The sequence below is a fragment of the Setaria viridis genome, chromosome 3 (assembly GCF_005286985.2).
Source record: "Setaria viridis chromosome 3, Setaria_viridis_v4.0, whole genome shotgun sequence".
In the NCBI taxonomy this organism is placed as follows: Eukaryota; Viridiplantae; Streptophyta; class Magnoliopsida; order Poales; family Poaceae; genus Setaria; species Setaria viridis.
Genome location: NC_048265.2, coordinates 44,132,755 through 44,155,261, shown reverse-complemented (window position 1 = coordinate 44,155,261; position 22,507 = coordinate 44,132,755). Strand labels below are relative to the sequence as shown.

Genomic DNA, 22,507 nt, shown 5'->3' with positions numbered 1-22,507 from the left:
GCCGAGTCCATTGAAACACAGACAAGCCAAGATACTGGCGTTCGTGGCTGCAGGGCCTCTTGTGATCGTCCGTCGATCCTCGGTTCCAACAGCCGTGTCCTGCCCTTTTTTATTCCGGGCTATGCCACGCGTCCGTCCACGCGGCAGCTACGGCGGCCGGCTGCCGGCCCGCGTGCCACGTGTTAACCCTACGTGTACAGAGAATGCGGGGGTACACGTGCGCATCGAGCAAGAAGAGACCGGTCAGCCAAAGCAGCCTGAACATCATCACTTCATCAGCTCTTGCACTGGATTTTTCGCAGATCGCAAAGCAGAGGGGTCGGGAGGCAGCAAGAGCGACGCGTAAAGCCGTAAACTGAAAGGCAGGCCGCAGGCCCTCCTCACCTGGACATGGCGAGGCCCAACATCATGGCGGTGCAGTATGTTGCCGATGGTCTTTGGGGCAGTTCCAACCCGTAATGCTGATGAGTAGTCTCCAACACTGTCCATGATGTCAGACATCATTTTTTAGCGTAGATTCACAGTAAATTCATCATCTCTCCTCCCTACCATCATATTTGTTTTACGTCTATCATAAAGACATTGTACTTTCCCATACAAAACTCGGTGGTGTCCAGCGCATTTGTTCTCGTGTTGAAATTAGGTTTTGCATGAGATGAGACCTAGTTTCTTCCTCTCTTTCCATTCACTTTCTTATTTAATATAGTGACACGTAAGCCAAATTTTCTACATAGCATGATAATTAATGATATACAAACCATCCTAGTTGTCCAACGGTGGAGCTTGAGTAACTAATCAAGAGGCTAGCCTTACAAATTTGCTCTAAAATATAATGAACCGCAACTGGTTTACTGTTCATACAATAAAAAATTTCACCAGGCAGGGGACGTCATGCCCCCCCTCCCCGCCCCGCGCACACACACAACAACTATACAGAGCTCCGCCCCCTACTGACCTCGCTTTGAAGCCGACCCCAGGAACCGGAAGAACTTGGCTTTCCATTACATATCGTTGGATCCATGGATCGTCTGTTCGGCAGACGGCAATCAAGTGTGTGTTGCCGAGTTATCTTTAGCACGAGCATAAAGAAAAGAACAAGTTCCTCATAAAATTAGAAATTCAAGTACGATTGAGAGTGAACATTGTGTTTTGAGTAAATTGAGTGCAGAACACTGGCAATGCAACAAGATGGATATCAAATAAACTAGGCCGTCACGTAGCATTCATGCCGTTTGCCGTTGACAGTGCAATATCCATGACCGATGATGAATCAGGTGGTCAATAACTTGTATCTTGTGACTTTGCAAGCTTGCGTATTTTGAGGGTTACCATGTCATGGTTAACGACTTAAAATGGGTTTCATCATAAAGAAAACATCGTACATCTAAAACCGAAACCGGAAGGATTATGTATGGGTTATAGCCTTCTAGGCAACATTTTTGTAATTCGTCCCGACTTCTTTGTAGTCACTACTACAAGCATTTTCTGTGAAAATGTTGTTAAATTTGGAACCTGATTTGGATATTTAAATATTCAAAAGAATAGCACTAGTGAAGGACTGAAGTAGGCATGCCTTGCCAGAGTGCCATTGGGCTGCTGCCCAATGACAGGTGGGGCCTGGTCCCACTTGTCATTGACACGCTCCATAGTTTTCTCAGATCAGTTCAGCTTTTTTTTATATGCGGAAAAAAGGTACAGGGCCCCCGGAAACGAGTCAGTCGCTGTCGTAGTCGCTTTTGTTCTGCACTTCTGCTGCGCCTCTGCGGCGGAAAAGGCCACGGTCGGGTGGGTCAGAGTTTGAATCCGGCGCGGCCACCTTTTTACGCCCCGCCCCCTCCCCGTTCGAAAGTATTTGCGTTTCGGCCCCGCTTGTCCTCTCCGCACCCCCTCATTAATGCTCTGCTCCTCGCTGACGGCGCTCAGCTCCTGCTGCCTTCAAGAACCAGAGAGAGAAAGGAAAAAAAAGCCGTTGCTTTTGCTTCGGTTCTCGCCAAGAACTCCTCCCGCGGCACGCACAAGGAGAGAGAGAGAGGGAGAGGGAGAGGAGCTTCGATCTGCGTGTCGGCGGCGAGATTTTGGAGGCATCCGAGGAGGGAGAGAAGCCGGGCAGGCGAGCCGGCGAGGTTCATGTCTGCTAGCTCGGTTGCTGCGTGAGGCGGTCGTAGGAGGAGGAGAAGCGGAGGGGGGATGACGGGGGTGGTGGTGGTCTCCAGCGCGGGGTGCAAGGGCGGCGGGGGGAAGAGGAGCTCCGGCGGCGGAGGCGGGGAGGAGGAGCGGCGGCGGCGGGCCGCGGTGCTGGAGCTGCTGCTCGCGGCCGTGCGGCGGTCCGTGGTGGCGTGCCGGGTGGAGCGCGGGGGCGCCGGGGCAGGGTGGCCGGCGGGGGAGGGGGAAGGGGAGGAGGAGGACGCGGCGGCGGCGGAGCTGGGGGAGATGGAGATCGGGTGGCCCACGGACGTCCGCCACGTCGCCCACGTCACCTTCGACAGATTCCACGGGTTCCTCGGCCTCCCCGTCGAGTTCGAGGACGAGATGCCGTGCCGCGTGCCCAGCGCCAGGTGAGCAACCGCCGCCACCTCCTCCTCCTCTTCCCCTTTCCTTCATCAGTCACCATGGGATTTCAAAATCGAAGCTTCCGGGTAGTCTCTAGGCCCCGGGGGAGCAAGTATCTTGGTGACAGTTTCGAATTTTCTATTCAAAAGGGTGATTAGTGAGTCCAAGTGCTACCCCAATTCGAAGCAGCTCTTGCCTGAAGATGCAGTTTCTTCAGAGTTCAGAGAACTAGAACAACTTCCGTTGCTGCAGCTATATGCCCTGGATCTGCACGGTGCCGGAGCAATTTTGAATTTTCATAAGCTTAATGTGAACTTTTCACCGAGTTCCATTGATGTGATTCCTGTTTCGTGTGCATGGCTTTAAGCAGAATTTTAAGATTGTGGTCAATTGTATGATAACTTATACAAGTACTTTTGTTCAATTGCAAAAACATAAAGAGTCATCCAATGAAATTATAGTTTCTGAACCATTCATCCAATCAGCTACATACTGTAACAGGTTTGAGTTGTGTTTTGCTATACGATTTTATCCAAGATTCAACATTTGGACCGATCAACTCGCGACCTGTAACCCAGAAAACTTGTTTACCTTTGCTTTCTGCAGCGCCAGTGTTTTCGGTGTCTCGGCTGAATCAATGCAATGCACCTATGATGGCAAGGGCAATTCGGTCCCCACCATATTGCTGCTCATGCAGGAGAGGCTGTATGCCCAGGGGGGCCTGAAGGTGATCTTCCATGATAAACGAGCTTTCTGACTGTTTCTTTTTTATGTGCCATGAACGGATGAAGCTGGACTTGCTCTTGCTCATACTGATATTTCATTTTCAGGCTGAGGGGATATTTCGCATTAATCCAGAGAATGACCAAGAGGAGCAAGTGAGGGACCAGCTAAACAAAGGAGTTGTACCAGAGGACATTGAGGTTCACTGCTTGGCCAGCCTGATTAAGGTAGGACATCTATCAGCCCGAAACAACTACGAAACCATGTTTCAGCTACATTTTACTACACCCAACATATCTCGAACATAACACTCAACATCAGTTTTATTGGATAAGATAACTGAGACTTCTGTACATGTAAATTGGACAGGCATGGTTCAGGGAACTTCCAGAAGGTGTGCTTGACGGCCTCTCCCCTGAGCAAGTGCTGCAGTGCAATTCTGAAGGGGAGTTCCTTCAGCTTGTGACGCTTTTGCGCCCCACACAGGCAGCACTTCTCAATTGGGCTGTTGAGCTAATGTCTGACGTTGTCGAAGAGGAGGAGCTCAACAAAATGAATGCTAGGAACATAGCCATGGTGTTTGCGCCCAACATGACACAGGTAATTTCTGTTCCACTATTCATGTACATGTAGTTCCCATACAACAAAAACGGGAGCAATCTGTAAATTGTCATAACTTTAGCAGCTAAAGTACCTTTCTGTTCTATTGCTAGATGTCAGATCCATTGACGGCCCTGATGCATGCCGTCCAAGTCATGAACTTTCTCAAGACATTAATCTTGAGGACGCTCCGGGAGCGTGATGATGCAGCCACTGGAGGAGAGTACACTCCATACTCCTCTCCAGCGTCATCCATCCAGCAGGATGCGGCCGAATGCTGTTACAGCAGCGAGCGGGACATGGATAGGAGCTGTGAGCTGAGTGACATGCACAGCCAGATCAGCAAGTCAGGGCGACATGCTGATTACCTCGTGCGGTACAACACCTGTTTTGACAGCGAGCAAGAAATCGATGATCATCTGAGTGAGGTCGAAGAAGGGTTCCTGCATAGGCTGGAGCGCGACATTGAAGCGGATAGACCGAAGGAAAGTGCAAGAGAACAGTGTGAAATGAACTTGGAGGTGATGGCCATGGAGGATGTTGAGCTGAAAGATGAGGACAAAGCAGTGGTGAAGGGGTTACAGAAGGAAGAGGGTTTGGAATCCATGGCATGATGGCAATTGTGTATTTGCCGCTGGTTAATGTTGTGAACTACTGACCAATGGATCCGTTTGTCAACACCTGGTTGAATGTGTGACTGCTGTATGATCCTGAATGTGGGTATATGTATCCTTGGGACAATATTTGGAAATCACCATTATGTGCAGGTTAATTTTAGCATGAGTCCATGATTACATCTACTCTCTTGTGATCTTGGAGTGCTTTTCCTTCTTGTTTAACATGCAACCGTAGGACGAACATCGTTCGTAGGTTCCAGTTTCATAAGGACTTTGCAGGAATTTGATACGGAACAGTTCGATTCTAGCAAGAATTAGGGAAAAATATCCCATTCCAAACAGGGATCCGAACATATCGCAAAATACCGAACCCCGTTAGCTTGATAAGAGCTTTCATTGCTACATTCATCAATATATTATGTAGTCATGGCAAATATCCAAGCACAGCACCATCAAACTAACTACATACAAATATATCAGAAGGTAAAATAGCATGACACTATGACCCCAGTTACTCCCTATTGTAAGAGTATTAGAGTATTCTCGGTAGCAGTTTTGAGTTTTTTTTTGTCAATCTGGTTAGTGCCAAAGCTTAGTACAGAAACCAGTTCTTGGCTTCTTACTAGCAACAATTTCCTGGAATGAATCCAGAAGCTGGCCGGCCAAACTGCTGGGATCATCAAGGAGGGTGCGGATGAAGGTGATCACAACTCTACGCTCCTGCTCTGTTGATCTCAAGCTGAACCAGGTTAGGAATTTCATCCTGAAATCCTTTTCAATGTGTCCAGAACATTCCAGCCATCGTATAACCTTCACACAGTACTCATAGTTGTCATCTAACTGGCCTAACCTACGGGAGAAGAGCCTAGCTGAGGCGGCTGCCAAGTTGCTGTCATTCGCACAAGTTTCCTGCTCCAGGTCAGATGTCTGTTTGCGACTCTGTGATTGGGATTCCATGACCGGGGCCTCCCCTACATGCCCCTCGGCAAAAGTCTCAGAGTCGCCACAACCATTCGACTTTGTCAGTGTATTCTTTCCTGAGCTGCATCCGTTCTCATCCCGGCAGCATTCTGTTGGCATGACTACCTCTGCATTTAGGTCTGGGACTGAGGTCTCATTAAGATCGATCTTGCGGGACGCACAGCATGGAACCTGGTCCTTTTCTAGTATCACAGAATCACTCAGGTCGCATGAATCTTCAATCTCATCTTTACACAATGCACTGGGGTAACCATTCTCATCAGCCTTCCGCAAGACATTACCCAGCTGGCGCACCTGGAAGCCTGATGACATACCATTTTGACTCTTACCAGCTCTCTTGGCAGAAGATGACCAACCTTCTGCTCCATTCTCTTTGTTCTTACGAATGATCTCCACACTCTTGGTAAAGATCTTGTGTTCAGAATGGCCCAGTTCACCATCCTCAGTAAATGAAATAATACGGAAGGAATACTGTGTGCAGGGCTGCAGATTAGATATCAGTATCCTTCTTTGGTCTTTGGGGAAAACAGCAGGCTCCCCTGTGTATGGCGGTTCTCTGCTATTCCAGTACCAGAGTTTATAGCCATTGATGGCATGGTACTGCGAGGAAACAGCTTCCTTAAGAACCAACACAACCGATGAAGCTGTAATATCTTCAATTTTGAACCTGCAGGCAGCAGGAAGTGTATCTGCAGCAAGAAAATTTCAATAAGTTCATAAAATTGTCACTTGCACAAAAGAATTAGAAAGTAGTATACTTTACATGACTGAAATAATTTACCAATTTGTTTTGTTTCAGATGGACTGTTTGACATCAGCCACTCATCTGCCTTTTCAATTGCTAAAGAGCAAAGTTTCTGCACATCAGCAGCAACAGGCAGCCGGCCAACAATGCCACGGGCCATCCTGGACGATGTACCATCAAGGGGGCCAACTTCAGTTTCCAGCATTGCTTTTGCATCCTCTACAATCTGATGCAGATCTTTAAAACGAGTCGTGCCATCCAGAAGTCTATGACTCAGATATATGCGTGAACAGAGAATATCAACTCGACGAGCATCTTTAGCAACTACCAGCTGCCTCTTCCAGAACCTGCCCACATAGTTTAAAGGTGCCGTTAGATCCGACAACAAATAATGTTTGCATTTTTTTTAAAAAAAACATGAATACAGTAAAGCATAGCAGAGCTCATCTGCACATGATGCTCTAAGCAACTACAAATATCATTATGATGAATCCTTCAACCAATATTTGGAGTGCAAAAGGTTCACCAATATCAAGGAACATCCAGAACAAATAATTCAAACCCAATAAACCAATCATGTGAAGATCTGGATCAGATAGCTAAAAGAACATCTAGAAGCGACAGTGGCCAGCAGTACTTAAAGAGTTCTATTTGAAAAATATATATTACTGTACAAGGTAGATGCAAATCACTCACCCAAGTATTCCAATAACCTTGCCGCATGCAGCACAACAGTAGTTACCATCAAGCTGTATAGATTGTCCAAGTTCTATGCATCCTGCCTTCCGGTTCTGGAGTGCACACTCAATATGACAGGATAACCCACAGCAATCCCTATCACCAGTCTCTGATGAGCAGACCAGCCAAAGGCTAGGATCTTTGTTATCATCAAAAACATGACAAATACAGCACGAACACCTCTTACAAAATTCATCATCTGAGTTCATGACAGCTTTGCAGGCTGAATTTATGCATATCCTTGTGGTAGGAGGCTTTGTGTCTTGAGATATTCCATTTTCACATGGTCGAACAAGATGATCACCCTTTCTTGGCTGCTTTTTCTGAGTATGACTACCAGTAAAGCTTGAATTATTATTGTTATTTGAGAAGACTTTCTTTGAATCAATGTTCTTGCACCTCTTTACAGTCACTGTTCTTGGTATTTCTTCCACTGATTTGCATTTTGAAATGCCAGGTTCTTTCTTTTCTATGTTATCACTAGCATCATTTGACTCTTGTTCTCGAAAAGAACTCAATAGATCCTGGGCACTTTCTGAACTGGTGTTGCTGTCACCAGCAGGTGTATTTTCTTCAGGTGCACTTGCAGCATTAGAAACATTTGTTAACACTGCCAAAACGGGAATTCAAGTTCAGAAAATAGTCGTCCAAGGAAATATGCATAATAAACTACAAATGATGCCATCCAAAGTAACTCAGGTGCTGAAAAAATCAAGTGTCTTCAGGCATGTGAATTGGACCTAATTCAGGCCACATGTTGTGTTAACAAAAGAAAACAAAGAAGCTTAATGGCATTTCAATGAACTGAGAGCAATTTGATAAAATACTATCAAGCTACTGATGTGCAGCCGTACGGCGCATGGTATCAGATTAATCCCAACAGCCTGTTGCATTCATCACCTAATGACACTTGTCATATCCATATGTAGATCTTTATACTCTTTCCTAAACACCATCCACAACACAAGCCAAAACAACGTATAACTAATGACGCATTACAAAATCATATAATATTTATAGTAAATAAATTATTTAAAAATAAATGACAGGATTGATGCTAACAAAAATAAGAATGGTTTCTATAAATTTGTCCCTATCTGCATGACTAAAAGGGCCTTCACAATATCAGCTCAACTTTGCAGAAGCCATACTATGGAAATCAAGGAATACAATTTGACTTCACAAAGCATCAGTCAACATAGGACTAATTCTAGATCATATGGTTAAACTTGTAGACATTTGAAATATGCAATGCTCAACTATTCCACATACCTTCCTAGCTCCACATGCAAATTAATTCAAGAAAGGTGTTAGTACCTTGATTGAATGATATGCTATTTCAACGCTACACACCCTTAAATCCAACATAGTTTAAACACATATTGTTACAAAAGCATTCGTTTTCATTTTAAAATAGATGACATTAGGGTTTTCATAGGAAACATTTTCAACAAAAGGTAACATTAGTTGCCTACTAGCAGTGGAGCTACAGAAACCTATAGAAAACAAAATTGAGCAAATTTAGACATGGGAGAATAATTCTTAAGAAGAAAGCATCACAAAATAAGCATCTATCAACAGCAATGCCCATAGTTGGATTCACCCGCACCATGGCGTCACAGCACAGGATCTCTGTGAAATTGACCCCGTGCTGAAATAGAACCAGAACCAAATCAAACTACATATGGATGATGCATATGCTATGCTAGTGATCCACAGCAGCAATAGATAGATCCATTCGCAGATGACTAGACAGATTGAAGCGAAGGAAAGATTTAGGTTTGATTGCTCATGGCAAAGAAGAGGGGCCATGCAGAAAATTCGAACGATCCAACAGAGTTAGGGCTTACCAGCAGATCTGAACGGATCTCCACTCAGCGCCATCCTGGCAGAGGGAGGGAGGGGCAGGGGGAGGAACTGCTGCCGAGTGAGAGAGAAGGATGGCTGCTGTAAGGGAGGTGGCTATGAAGGTGCGCTCCAGTCGAAGATGGGGTGCACAGCCACAAATTGAGAAAATTCCTTATTTTCCATTGGAATTTATGTCGCTTCCTTATTTGCCATCGAAAAAGTTTGTCTTATTTGCCATCGACTCAAAATTTATTCCCTATATGCCATCAACAGTGTTAAGTTGGACATGAAAAGACATTTTTACCCTCATGACAAAGGGACACATCCATTGTAAAATTTGTATCCAACTGGTTTTGCATTCTCCATATCAGCCCAATGTTTCTTAAAAATATGTTGATGCCATGCATATGCAGCCGGTTAAATTTTACAACAATATGTCCCTATATTATAAGGGTAAAACCGTCTTTTTGTGTCAACTACGTTGATGGCAAATAGGGAATGCAATTTTGAAGCAATGGCAAATAAGGAAGGCAAACTTTTTCAGTGGCAAATAAGGAAGCGATGTAAATTCCGATTACAAATAAGGAATTTTCTCCCACAAAGAGAGGTTCTTCTCTACCCCCTTTTGATTGAAAAGTAGGAAGAAAGGAGTAAAGCAAGCATCTGCAGTTCTAAAGGGCCGCTACCGGTTCATTTGGGGCCGCCAGATATCAAATTTATCACCAGGTCCTGTTTTATCTGACCCCACCAAACTTTCCGTTGCTGAAATTTAATAATTACGGCCAGATTTACTAGCCGTTGATGTGATGCTAAAATTCTGGTAACATGTCTGTTCTCTTCTGTTTTTCGATTTGTTTTTAGAGCCAGCATGCACAATCAATTTGGCCACAGAGATTTTGCAAACACAATTGATCGCAGTGTATTGCCGTGCACAATTTAGGTGCTGTTTAATTCATGCCAATCCACCCACTCCAACCAATCCAAACCTCGGCATACCAAAATCCAGGCAACTACACCATTTTGCTGAGCAGGTTTGGTTTCAAAAGTGTTGAGGCAAAGAAAATATAATCTTGCCACACTTTTGGCATTAAACCAACAAGGGCCACATATCCAATATCTAGGATCCATGAGCGTGTTAAGATTCTAATACCTTTTGGGAGCTCTTACGGTGCAAAACTTGGTTCACAATAATTTGATTTGGGCTGTCGCACAATAAACTGGGAACATTATTTCACAGATGTTCATGCAAGTCTTTGTTCACAAATCATCCCTCCAGTGAAAATCTTTAGCACGGATAATCATTTGGTCCTTTATTTATTTTTTGCGTTATTGCAAAATCAAACACAGAAGCTTATGCTAGTATGAACTCGAAACCAATTTGTCATGGTTGGAAGTTCCGAATTTCCTTCCAAACATCAAAGAAAAAAGCATGCTACATCGTGTCCACATTTCGCCGTGAAAAGTCCCTCTTTCCGTAGTTTCCCAACTGAGATATGAAAAGGACACACACATCCAACAAATCACACAAGAAAACCCGCAAGAATCGCGAAAGAGGATCCAATATGGGCTGGCATGAAAAGGCTAGACGAACAAAACAATCGATTCCACTTCGGGAGGCCGTTGGCACGCCCCATCTCCAGGGCAAGGGCAACATCTCCTAACAAAATACCCCAATTAATCGCCTAACCGCACCAGTTCTAGAGAGGCGCGGACGAAATCGAATTGGGCAAATTGTGGCAAGACTTCCTCAGTTTCCTCATGATGAGCTGGTGGCAGGAAATCCAGGCCAGAGAAAGTAATTGCAATGAAGAAAGCATCCAGCTATACTGGTAACCGTACTAGGTGATACTAGCGGCCAGCGAATGGGGCCAATGAGCCATGGATGACGTACGGGCTAGGTCACCACCAGCGCTACTCCCCCTCTACAGCCGGAGCAAGCAGACAAATCCGTCCCCGCAGCTACAGACGAATTCGGCGGTCAGGGAGAGCAGGCCGCCCGCCGAGGAGCGAACCCGAGGGGGAGCGGGCGGGGCGAGGGGCTTACCGGGGAGTTGGGGCGCGTCCCCGCCCGACGACGCCATGCCGTCGGCGGGGCGGGTCGTAGCGGAGCTGGGGAGGCGGGCCGGCCGGCCCCGTCGAGGCCCGTGGCGGCGGCGGCGGGAGGGGGGTGGGGGGCGGCGGAGTGAGCGTCGATGGAGGCGTGCCGTGATGGTGGTGGTGCGCGCCGCGTGACGGGACGGCGTCAGGCGGTGCGCGTACGCGTGCGCCCAAGATTCCGGCGCTCCCAAAGTTGTGTGCGAAATTCTTTTTAAAAAAATTAAAATGTTTGGCGATTCTGATCAGATTTTGCTTTTATCTCCCAAGGAATACCGATTTTGGATTTGGAAAGAAATGACACATTTCCGAAGTACTAAAATACGTGTCGCTCGGTGCCGAATTTCAATGGTTTAGTTTTCTTTTGAGTCTGGGGGCCCGCAGTGTGTGTGAGCGGTGGTGTGGGTTGTCGTGTTGGTTTTTTTTATCATAACATTGTAATAAACTCGAAGGCTGTGTACATATAACAATGTAAAAAAAGAATCGTGTTTCTTTATAAAAAAATCCACCAGTAACTTTATTCTTTATGTGTGTAATTCAGAAGTGATTCATTGGTGGTCTACGTGTGGATGCATGACATAGTCACCGCAAACTCTTCTTCAAGCAGTGCAGTCACAAAGCTGCTCAACTAGTACCGACTTTGCTAAGAAGTACTCCCTACGTTTGTTTTTAGTGGTGCCATTTAACTTCACCTTTATAATCACATTTTACTCCACAATTAGTCTAGGAACATGTGAACTATGCACCTAAGGTTGATATAATTGAATTTAAGGTTCTGTTTGGCATGGCTCCAACTCCGAGTAGAGCTGCTCCACTCCAGAACTTCAAGTGGAGCCAGCTCCACTCTAGAACTCCAGAATAAAAATGGGGTGTTTGGCTAGATGGGTGCTCTCAACTCTAAAAAAGATCGATTTCAATATGGATTGCCATTGTTGCCCCCAATTCAGGCCCCACTTGTCATCCTCTCTATCCCATCTTCTTCTCCTGCCACGTTCTGCTCAGTGCTGTCCAGGTTCTTCTTTTGCCATTGTTGCGGGGCTTAAGCAGCAGGCTAGGCGGTGACGGGGTCGGCCGGCGGGGCTTGGGCGGCAGGGCTCGGCGGCGACGAGGGTGGGACGGCGACGGGCGACGGGGAGGCGGCCACGGGGCCGGCGACGGGCGGCGAGGAGGCGGCCACGGGGGCGGGACGGCGACGGGCGGCGGGGCGGGGCGACGAAGGGCGGCGGGGAGGCGGCCACGGGGCCGGCGACAGCGGCGACGGGGGCGGGGCGGCCACGGGCGGCGGGGAGGCGGCAGGCGGGGCGGCAACGGGCGGCGGGGAGGTGGTAGGCCACAGGTGACGGGGGTGGGGAAATAGGCACGGGTGGGAGCTCGGGAGGAACAGAATGAAACTTTTTTTTGTGTAATCAGTGGCAATGGTAGGTAATTACTCCACAAGGAGGTTCGAAATAGAGAGTTTTGGAGCAGCAAAAGAGGTGCTCCAAAACTCCACCTCCATTTGCACTACAGCTCCATGGAGTTGGCTGCTCCATGAAGTTTTGGAGTTGAGGTGTTTGGCTGGATTTTTTGGTGGAGTTGCTGAAATTCTGGAGTGGAGCCATGCCAAACAGACCCTAAATTTGAAAGCACGACCTAATGCTTATAACTTTGTAACTACTAATAAAATATTGTAGAAATAATTTACAGCTTTGATAGACAAACTACACCCACTAATGAATAATGATGACACAGGGAGTATTTTGTCAGTATTCTCGAATAACACATAGTTATTGAAAGTACTCGATAGATGATTGGAAATGCATAGTCGTAATGTTGAAGCTGGTAACATACAAACAATATATGTAGGTATCTTAAAATATTCAAGATTCTCCAAAAACACTCTGTTGACCGGTGAAATTGATAAGGGAGCTAACCGGCAGAACGAGGTGTTTCCAAGACATAAGGTAGTTCCTTGCTAAACTTGTCCACTCAAGATGTCTGACCACTTAATGGCATTTTCTAGATTCTTGAGACCGATTTGCAATCTTTAAAAAAAATGTGCTTGTTTCCTCTGACATAGGAGTCGACCCACATGAGACCAAGTGGGGCACATGCCCCTACTATTTTTATTCTGCTGGATTTGGACTTTCCTCCCCTCATTTTGCACTGACCCAATAACTAACATGCCATTTCTCAATGTGCATTTCCTCAATGTGCATGTGATCAACCACCATAAAGCACAATTACAATTTACCATTACTCAACAGTCGGATTCCCAGAATATTTCAGGGTACAACGGGAAATACGGTCCTCGTATGGACTTCTCCAGTTGGCTCCTCGTACGGCTTCTTCACCTCACGTGACGGACAGCATGGCCCTTCGACATTCGACATTCGCCTTGCTTTAGAGGTCGAGGTATCACTCTGCTCCTCTGATAGCTCACGTCGAAGATGAGCCGATCGCAGCAGCTTCCACTCATGGAGTCCTGAGGGTTGTCCCACCATCGTCGTGCCCCGAAAGGCTCCTCATACTCCTAAGGTCCCTCATTTTCCATTCTCCTCCTCCCTGCACTCAGAGTTCGCCACAACCAAGCCGTCATAGTTAGTGACGAGAGAACTTCTCCCTTCAGAAGGGGATTCCGAAGGTGATTTCCCCAACACGCGATTCACGTGGAAACATTCTGCAAGCCTCCGCGCCCTTGCTGCAAGACCACCCGTCTGTCTCAACTATTTCACCGAAAAATTTTATCCATTTCCATACCCAGTTATATTTCACTAAAAGTTGTCAAAATCTTGCTAGGTATAGGAAGTTTTATATCCAGTTTTTAGCACATTTGCTGGACATTCTGAGAGTTGGCACCCAACTAAACAAGCCCATAGGTTCAGAAAAAGAAAAACCTAACAAGCCCATGGAGCCGAAAGATGGGCCTGAAATGCTGATAAGGCCGTCAAACTTCCAGGCTCTATCTTCATTGCTGTGTGTCACTGTCACCTCCAGAAAAAAAGGTCGTATAATTGGAAAATTACTGCAGAATTGCAAACATAGCACCATATCTATAAAATTTATTTGGCAAAAATGATACCTTCAGTTTCATAAACCAAATATGCTAATTAATTGATGGAACAGCAGATAAACAAAGGAAAGTCATGTGACAGGAGTACGTAGAAATTCTGATTATTCTAACAATTTGACCCTAACTACCTCTGTGACACTGACACATCGCAGGAGGGAGAGAATGGTAGTTGTTAGCCCTTCCGGCTGTTTATTTTTATTTCCAAATCGATGTGCTTCCTTCGTGGCTAAGAAAATTTCCTGCATTGGAAATTTTCTCCCGGCTCCTTGCATGTGCTAAATGGACTCCTGGCTAAGAGCGGAACGTAATGCAATGATGAACCATGCCTCTTCTCTTGTTTCTTTCATCTCATCTACTAAGACGCAATAGTGTTATGTTTCTTTTTCCAAAACAATAATGTTATGGTTACACAAATTGGGTATATGTGGTTTTATTTCGTGCCTCATCTCATCTCTGAAATGCTACTCCCGAATTTAACTTATAAAGCTTGTTAGGTGTGCAAACAATAACTAAAAAGTCTGGTACCAAAAAGATTATTAGTGACTAGTGATCGAGTACATGTAGGTGAGTGATGAGCTAATTATGAATGAGGACAAAAAAGGTTGAAACATAAACACTCCTAAATACTTAAATCATATATGCAAAGCTTTATTTTTCAAAAGAAAGTCGATAAAACTAAATGACTATGATTTTATATAGAGGGAGCCAGCCTTATCCTAGGCTCAGGAGAAAGAGGGAAAGGAAAGAAATGGCTTGCAGGCTTGTACAAAAGATATAACCGTATGTAGTACAGATAAGTAAAAATAATATAAAATATTCCATCCATTCTAAATTGTATGTCGTTTTGACTTATCTAAACTTAGAAAAGTTAAAACAACCTACAATTTAGAACTAGTGAGTAACTAATACTATGTTTTAGTTATATTAAAAAGTTGAACATTTAGAGACCTTTCGATGCAAACAAAAAGTAGTGTTCGATTTTGTTTTATTGTGCTACTCCGTTCTCGCTAAACTAGACACATCACTCTCAGCATACCCCACACACGTAAGGAAAGGGGGAAAAAAACCCTCTAGAAAGTCTTCCACGAGACCGCTGCCGAATGCTGGCTGCTTTGCAGTCAATAAACCTCCTCTGACGCGCCTCTCCGTTCCTCGCCTCCTTCCCTTCCTTCCTCTCCACCCACGAATCCGCGACTGAATCCTCTGTTCCCCGCCCCGTTCCGCCCGCCGGGAGCGCGCCCGACGCGCGCCTGCGAAGAATTTCTCGGTTTTCCGGCGCCGATCCCGCGCGCTCTCGCACCGCCGGCCGGTGGCCACGATGCGGAACCTTCTCACGGTGCGAATTTCCCAACGCCTCTTGCCTTTCCCTGTCCTTGCACGCGTCGCTTGGTTGTGTTGTGCTCGTGGGATGTCCTTGCCGCAAAAAAGAATGGGTTCGTGGGTTGCGGTTGCTGCGAGGAGTCGTGGCGGTCAGGGTTTTCACTCTTCAGAGGCTCGTGTTGCTCCGGTTGTGGTTTTACGACTGGATCGGCCTTGATCAGTTCATGTGTCCCAGTTAATTAATTTATCTTTTTTAATTGTTCATGAGCTTTGGCATGAGCATCAATGATCTTGTTCCTGATGTTCTTGCTCGTGTTGCTCTTTAAGGAAATTTCGAGATGTTGCCATTTTTTTGTTCTTGGTGAACTTCGGCAGGAGCAGATGATCTTTACCCGGTGTTCTTACCCGTGTTGTTATTTATGGAAAATCTGATACGCTGAGAACGTGCTCAGTTGGAATTATAATCCTTTTTTTTCTCTCGATAAAAATTCGGTGCCAGTTGATGCTATTGCTTCATCGTGTAGCTGTCAGTGGTAATCTGGAATTGTTCAGAGCATGCTCTGTTCGTGCGGCAGTTCCAGCTTTGGCATGATCATTCTGTTTCCCTTGACAGAATATCATGGTTTGAAAATTCCAATATTTTTATATGAAAAATGGCACTGGAGTACTTTTCTAGTCCAAGCTTGTGTTAATTCAGAGTCCATATTTGACTTCGTGTATAGGAGGCTTCTATCTCCGCGATTTTGTGAAAACTAGATGCGTATTCTGCAATCTCATTTTTTTTTATCTCAAATTGACAGGACTCGTTTGAGCTTGGCAAAAGGGAGCTGGCCCCTGGAAATGTCGACATCGAGCTCGGGCTGCAGGGTGACTTGACAAGTTCTGCGCAGCCTGGTTTCGAGGGCTTTTTTGAACAGGTCCGTATGTTTCTTTTTGGAAGAGTTGATATGTCTGCTACTAACATCTGAAGTGGTCAACAACTTAATACTTTGTGCTATCATAACATACAGGTCAAGGATATCGAAAATCTGCTCAGCACGTTGACAAAGTTACTGAAGGACCTTCAGGTGACTACCACCACCATATTGGAGTTTTTTTTTTCACTAAATACATTTGAATTCAAGTATATCACTTCCTGTTATGAGCTGGGGATATCATATCACAGCAGTACTTCAGGATCTATCTTGTATATGTGTTTGAGAAGTTGTTTGCACACTTGTTGACCGAACAATATTAGCCTTCATCTAAAAAGGTCCAATTTTATGCAGAACTCAAATGAGGAGTCAAAAGTTGTCACGAAGGCATCTGCGATGAAAGGTACCACATGGATATCAGTTCTTTTCTGCAATTAGCATTTTATTTCCCCCCAATATGACATCAGTAATGCGTATTTGGTTTCTTTGCAATGTAGAGGTAAAAAAGCGCATGGAGAAGGATGTCAATGAAGTGACAAAGGTTGCACGGCTGGCAAAATCAAAAGTAGAGGAACTGAACAAAGATGTTAGTTTGCACCCTTCCTGACACTTCTTTTCTACAAATTTATGCGAACTTACACAGATAATTATTTATGTTTGCTAATAGATTTCACCATCCATGTTATCTTGCGCTCATTTCCTTTCTCCAGAATGCTGCAAACAGACAAAAGCCAGGATTTGGCAAGGGCTCAGGTGTGGACCGATCCCGGACGACAACAACTGTGTAAGGCCCCGTGATCATTCTCTTGCTTGTTCCTTGCCCTCTTGAGGTATTCTTGATATGATCGATTGCTTCATAATCTTGTCACAGTGCGTTGACAAAGAGGTTGAGAGAACGTATATTGGAGTTTCAGGTACATCCTTTTAACTTTGAATTCTATGTCTTCTGCACAATCTACATGCTGAACTTGTTTTTTATGTGCTTCTTAAATCTTAACTAAAAATGTTGCTAAAAATACAGTAGAATTGTGCGCTCAGTCATTTTCTTGCTGTAGACCATTTAGTCTTATGAAGCTTGAAAAGGAGTTGAAAATGGCAGTTTATGCTACTTAAAGGTTATAACTATCTGTTTGTAATTGGGAATGTGAATTTAATATGAGATATATGTCCAGACATTAAGAGAAGAAATCCAGAAGGAATACCGTGGTGTAGTGGAGCGCCGTGTTTTCACTGGTATGTTTTCTCAAACTCTCAACACAGTTCAGCTGTTCACAGTTACATTTTAGCCTGAATTATTTCATTCATTCGTTGTGCAAACATCTAAATCAACAGTGACTGGCGAGCGTGCTGATGAAGAGGTAAGAAAATTCATAAATCCTATACTTCAAGTTATCAGTTTTCGAAATCTGCATCAGCATTGTTTCTAACATGGAGTTAAATTTCAGACAATTGACAAGCTGATAGAAACAGGCGATGGCGAGCAAATCTTTCAGAGAGCAATTCAGGAGCAAGGGCGGGGACGGGTACTGATTCTTTTGATCTATGTAACTGAAAAAGATTGCAGCCTGGATGCTGACAAAGCTAAATTGTCTTACCTAAATTTCTCGCTTTTGCAGGTGCTGGACACACTGCAGGAGATCCAGGAGCGACATGATACAGTGAAAGAGATCGAGAAGAAGCTTCTTGATCTGCATCAGGTAATGAATGGCCAATCTCTCAACATTAAGCTTTCAAGGACTTCCTACTTTTACCAGACATATTAAAATGCTCTTAATGCAGATTTTCCTCGACTTGGCTGTCTTGGTCGAAGCTCAAGGAGAGATGCTGGACAACATTGAGACACAGGTATGGTGATGGGTGCTTGGCACAGATATATTATTATTTTCGAGAACGTGCAGCAAGAAATTATCAGTACCATACTTATTGCAAGATTCAGGTTGTTCTCACTTATGATGTCTCTGCTCAGGTCACAGGTGCAGCTGAACATATTCAGACTGGAACAAACCTCCTCCAGAAAGCGAAGAAGCTGCAGAAGAACACACGAAAATGGACCTGCATAGCGATAATCATCCTCCTGATAATCGTACTTGTCATCATCCTCTCCCTAAAACCGTGGTCATGGGGGAAGTAGATAAGCAGCATCCAAGAAGCATAATTATCATGTTGATTTTGTTGGTGGTGTTACTCTTAGCATTCGTGTTCTAGCTGTGCATATGTGAGAAGGTGCAAGAGCGTCCTGTACATCATCTTAGAAACTTGGGGTATGAACTCCAGATTTTGTTTGGTTCAAATTGGATATATTGGGTGGGCAAATCATTCAATTATGCTTACTTCAAATACAGACAACACCCAGCTTGATTATGGAATAAGTTTTTCTTAAAGTCATGTGCAACTTGAGTTGCCTTGATGACAGTATTTTGTCTTGAAAAAAAGGAGTTGTATACAAATAAAAATACCACAAAAAAGCAGCCTCGTTTGCCATTAAACATTAGTTTCTTCGATGAGATCAGTAACTGTTTGGTGGGCAAAGTGGATCTCTTACAAATGCAATCATCATTTGTTTTACATCATCGTACACTTCTCTAAAGCAACTGGGGAAGCATGTTCTGAATAGGCTAAGCACCACTCCTTGAACTGGAGATGCATCTTCTCCCCAAAAAAGCATTAAAAGACAGCAGAATCATTGAAGAAAAACATTACTTCCACATACAAGTGCTTGGCCTTCATCACCCTTTGCTTAGTTTTCTCAACTATTCAGCAACATTCTTGTATTCAAACAAAATTCTTCACAACCTCAATGAATTATCGGTCCTCAATGCTCCTCTTTCGGGACTTGTGTGGCCGTTCAGATTTTACCATGCTATTTTCATTCTGGAGTATTCTGTGTTCTTGTTCATTCTGCTCAATTTTGATGCTGATATCCCTTGACTTCCTTTTACCACTGAAGATTTGAGCAGCACACTTATTATCACAAAGCTTGAACAGGCTAAATGGTTTAAAATAAAGTTTTAATAGCATCATGAAAACATGCGAGTGTATATCCAGACCTGTTGATTTGTGAAGCATATTCAGCATCATGTACTGACAGCCAACGCATGGATCCAGTCTGGGGTGGGATCAAAGATCCAGTAATATGACAATTCATTTCTGTATCCACACTGTGATTGAACATCAGAAGAAACATAATTAATTAATTTAATTTAATCTCAGAATGTGGAGCATCCACGAACCGATTCCAATCATTTCAGCAACTATGATGTCCTTCACTTCTCATATACACATTGCAAGTATGAACTCAAGCGCATCTCAAGTATATGATGTAATGAGCAAAATATCTTGCTAGATTCCTGAACCATGATAATTCAGAAAGCTACAAGCTACCATCTTGTACCTGGCATGTTATCCTGTGCTGTTGTAACAAGAGCAACATATATATGGTGCAAACAACCAACTAACATGGGGCGAAAAATACAAAATGTAGAAAATTACAGTTATTTGACAACTAAAAAAATGATGTGTTTCAAATCTATATCTATATAAAATAAAGGTTGATAAAAACAATGTTAGACTGACAAAACAGGAACAAGATCAGCCCATACCTTTTGACAGAAAACCTTATCATTGTTCCTTTTTTAATCATGTGCTCTCTATCCGAGCGACTGACAAATCTTCCGCCATCACCTCTCTGTGCAGAAGTTAAAAATATATTAAAAAAATTAGGCTAATTTTTAAGAGACCGATTAGGTTTGATGAAAATTAACAGTTATGCAGAGTATAAGAAGATCCGCACAATAGTCTGAAGAACATCACAAACATGTAAAAGTACAAAGGATTTGTGCACACACAGGTATAGGAAAGTTTTTTATAAAAAAAATTCAAGCTTCACTCGGATTGCACGTTCAGAAGAATCTTTTGACTTTTGATAGTTGTAAAACACCATCAATTAGCTTCAAATTCTTTCCAGAATTGGGCATTTTTTTTATAACAGAGTAAAGCGGTCCTAATGTTGTCATTAAAACTTCTAAAACTGCATAAAAAGAATCAGACAGAAGTCAAGAGTGTCCAGCTACAACAAATGCAAGCAAATGCATCATAGTCTAATACATATTTACAATAGATGTCAATGAACAAATGCAAGCAAATGCTTACATATGGAAGCGTTAAACAAATTAAGAACAATCAAAGTCGCTGACACCTTGTGGTAACATGCATTCCATGTTTTGTTCCTATTTCCATCGATAATCGTTTCACTGGATACAAATGATGAGGCGCAGAAAGGAGGACATGGATACATCAACAATAAATTACTGAAACCATTGTGATCCAAGCTGATCACAAGCATAGTTTTTCAGAACAGAGTAAGGCTGATCCTAATATAGTCATCAAAACCTTCAAAGCTCTACTGTATAAATAAAACACTCAAAGTCACAAGCCTAGCTACGACAAATATGCAAACTATAGCCGTCATAGTCTAATACATATTTGCAATAGGTATCAATGAATGAATGCAAGCAAATGCTAACATTTAGAAATAGAAAATAAATTAAGAATAAACAGAGTTGCTGCTGTCTTATGATAACAAACAATTCCAAGTTCTGTTCCCACTTTTATGGACATTTGTTTCATCGAACACAATTTATGAGGCATAAAAAAGGGCACGGATACTGTCAACAATAAATTACTGAAACTAAAAGAGCTTCACCTATAAAGTTGAAACAGAACAAAATGGAGTTTGAAACCATCACGGCAAAATTGCGTTTTTTGTTTTCATCATATCAAGAGAACAATTGATCTTACCCTTTTGAATTTGAACTTTTCATGAATATCGTCAGACATAATGGCCACTGAGAAAACCCCCAACACAATGGCATGAATTGACTCCTTCCCGAGCATTTCAACCTTCCCTTCTGAAGTTAGCAAACAATTAAACATCAGAGGTAAGCATTTTCAAACTTGTACCAGGCTAATTTATATTTTCATCACACAAGATATGAAAGCAGATCAGCCGCTAGCAAAAGCACTGATAAGCTATGTTAAAATAAGGATAGAAAGTTATAAATGATGTGGTATCCTCAAGAGCAACATTTCTGGCTACTGGTATGAGCTGATGCAAAATGCAGTTGGGCAGGTCGACAAAAGAACTTTTACAGCCAAGCGTGCCCAAAATAAACCAACTTACCCAGGATCATGTCTGGCTGGGGAGAGAAGAGCAGCAGGTTCGCATGCACGCGGAGGCCGAAGTACGGTACCAAGCCATTCAGGATTTTGGCTTTTACGATATTGGTTTTCTTCTTACCCTCGACTACAGTTTCATCTTCCACCTCACACTCCTCGACCTCGACTAATTGAGTTTCATGAGCCAGCAACACGCCATCAAATCGCTCTTCGTACCTGTGTTGTAACGAGGATGATCCAAAATCGATCACAGAATACCGAGACTTGCCACCCCAGAAAGGGAAAAATAAAAATTGCAAGAAAGCACAGAGAAGCACGGTCCGTGGATGACAGGCCCTGCAGTTCATGGTAATCTCCCTCCGAACTTGTTACGCTTACAGAACGGATACGCGGACATGACAATAGCGTAATCTAGCATCGTAGCGGCGCCTATCGATTTGCCCCGGGCTTAAGCTCGTAAGCATCCCAAGCGACGGAGGCTAGTACCCCCCCCCCCCCCCCCCCCCCCCCCCATCAACCAACCAAAAAAAAATCGACGCGGATTGGCATTGCTACGCTGCGAAAGAGCGGGGTCCTGGCTTAGGTGGACGTGCCGGAGCAAGAGAATGAGCTCCCGCAAGAACCGGAGGGTGAGGGAGGGGGAGGGAGAGAGGGGGGCACGCACGAGAAGAGGAGCGCGCTGAGCTGGCGGCGGACGGCGCGGTGGACGTCGGCGGCGTTGGAGGGGTGCACGTACACCGTGAGCTCCGCCTCCGCCTCCCGGAGCGCCTCCATCGCGGGCGGCGGCTGGCGGCGGGGAGAACCCTAAACCCTAGTGAGCGGCGGCGGCAGCGGGGCGGGGCGGCGCGGGTGGGCAGGGGGAGGAAGGGGACTAGCCGACTAGGGGAGAGACTCGGTGAGACAGACCGGTGGGGTCGGAAGACAAGCCTTGTACGCACGTGTGTTTCTTGTATGGGTGGGCCCACTGGCAGTGGGGCGCGGTTGCAGTGAGTGCGGCATCGTCGTCCGTGTCTCCTGAGTCCTGGCTCGTGCTCGTTTGAGGCTTGTTTAGTTGCTTGATTTTGGGTGTCAAAATCACTGTGCTAACACTGTAGCACACTGTAACGTTTCGTTTGTATTTATGAATTATTATCAAATATTGATTAATTAT

The 22,507-nt window shown here is 44.4% G+C and overlaps 4 protein-coding genes across 5 annotated transcripts; 2 read left to right on the top strand and 2 right to left on the bottom strand.

The window, feature by feature from the left end:
• Positions 1-1,909: 1,909 nt before the first annotated feature.
• LOC117848275 (rho GTPase-activating protein 5) lies at positions 1,910-4,650 on the top strand. The gene is made up of 5 exons (XM_034729615.2): positions 1,910-2,555; positions 3,157-3,277; positions 3,381-3,500; positions 3,643-3,873; positions 3,987-4,650. Exons 1-5 carry the CDS (start codon positions 2,188-2,190, stop codon positions 4,485-4,487), a joined length of 1,341 nt encoding a protein of 446 aa, XP_034585506.1. The 5' UTR covers positions 1,910-2,187; the 3' UTR covers positions 4,488-4,650.
• A 215-nt stretch (positions 4,651-4,865) lies between these two features.
• LOC117848274 (VIN3-like protein 1) lies at positions 4,866-10,999 on the bottom strand. Of its 2 annotated transcripts, none has more exons than XM_034729613.2 (4): positions 10,847-10,999; positions 6,913-7,564; positions 6,253-6,563; positions 4,866-6,160 (listed from the first exon to the last, which is right to left on the bottom strand). In XM_034729613.2, the coding sequence occupies exons 1-4, from the start codon at positions 10,881-10,883 to the stop codon at positions 5,070-5,072; spliced, it is 2,091 nt and encodes a 696-aa protein (XP_034585504.1). In that variant the 5' UTR covers positions 10,884-10,999; the 3' UTR covers positions 4,866-5,069. The 2 variants fall into 2 exon arrangements, with proteins under 2 accessions (XP_034585504.1, XP_034585505.1); XM_034729614.2 differs by lacking the exon at positions 10,847-10,999 and adding an exon at positions 8,805-10,833.
• Positions 11,000-15,053: 4,054 nt separating this feature from the next.
• On the top strand, positions 15,054-18,594 carry LOC117850296 (syntaxin-132). The gene is made up of 13 exons (XM_034732121.2): positions 15,054-15,284; positions 16,069-16,185; positions 16,279-16,335; positions 16,537-16,585; positions 16,680-16,768; positions 16,893-16,966; positions 17,054-17,096; positions 17,355-17,415; positions 17,515-17,540; positions 17,628-17,705; positions 17,799-17,879; positions 17,962-18,027; positions 18,149-18,594. The coding sequence occupies exons 1-13, from the start codon at positions 15,267-15,269 to the stop codon at positions 18,311-18,313; spliced, it is 924 nt and encodes a 307-aa protein (XP_034588012.1). The 5' UTR covers positions 15,054-15,266; the 3' UTR covers positions 18,314-18,594.
• Positions 18,595-18,635: 41 nt separating this feature from the next.
• LOC117850297 (uncharacterized) lies at positions 18,636-22,215 on the bottom strand. The gene is made up of 6 exons (XM_034732122.2): positions 22,022-22,215; positions 21,362-21,573; positions 20,980-21,089; positions 19,782-19,867; positions 19,230-19,340; positions 18,636-19,123 (listed from the first exon to the last, which is right to left on the bottom strand). The coding sequence occupies exons 1-6, from the start codon at positions 22,129-22,131 to the stop codon at positions 18,985-18,987; spliced, it is 768 nt and encodes a 255-aa protein (XP_034588013.1). The 5' UTR covers positions 22,132-22,215; the 3' UTR covers positions 18,636-18,984.
• Positions 22,216-22,507: the final 292 nt, after the last annotated feature.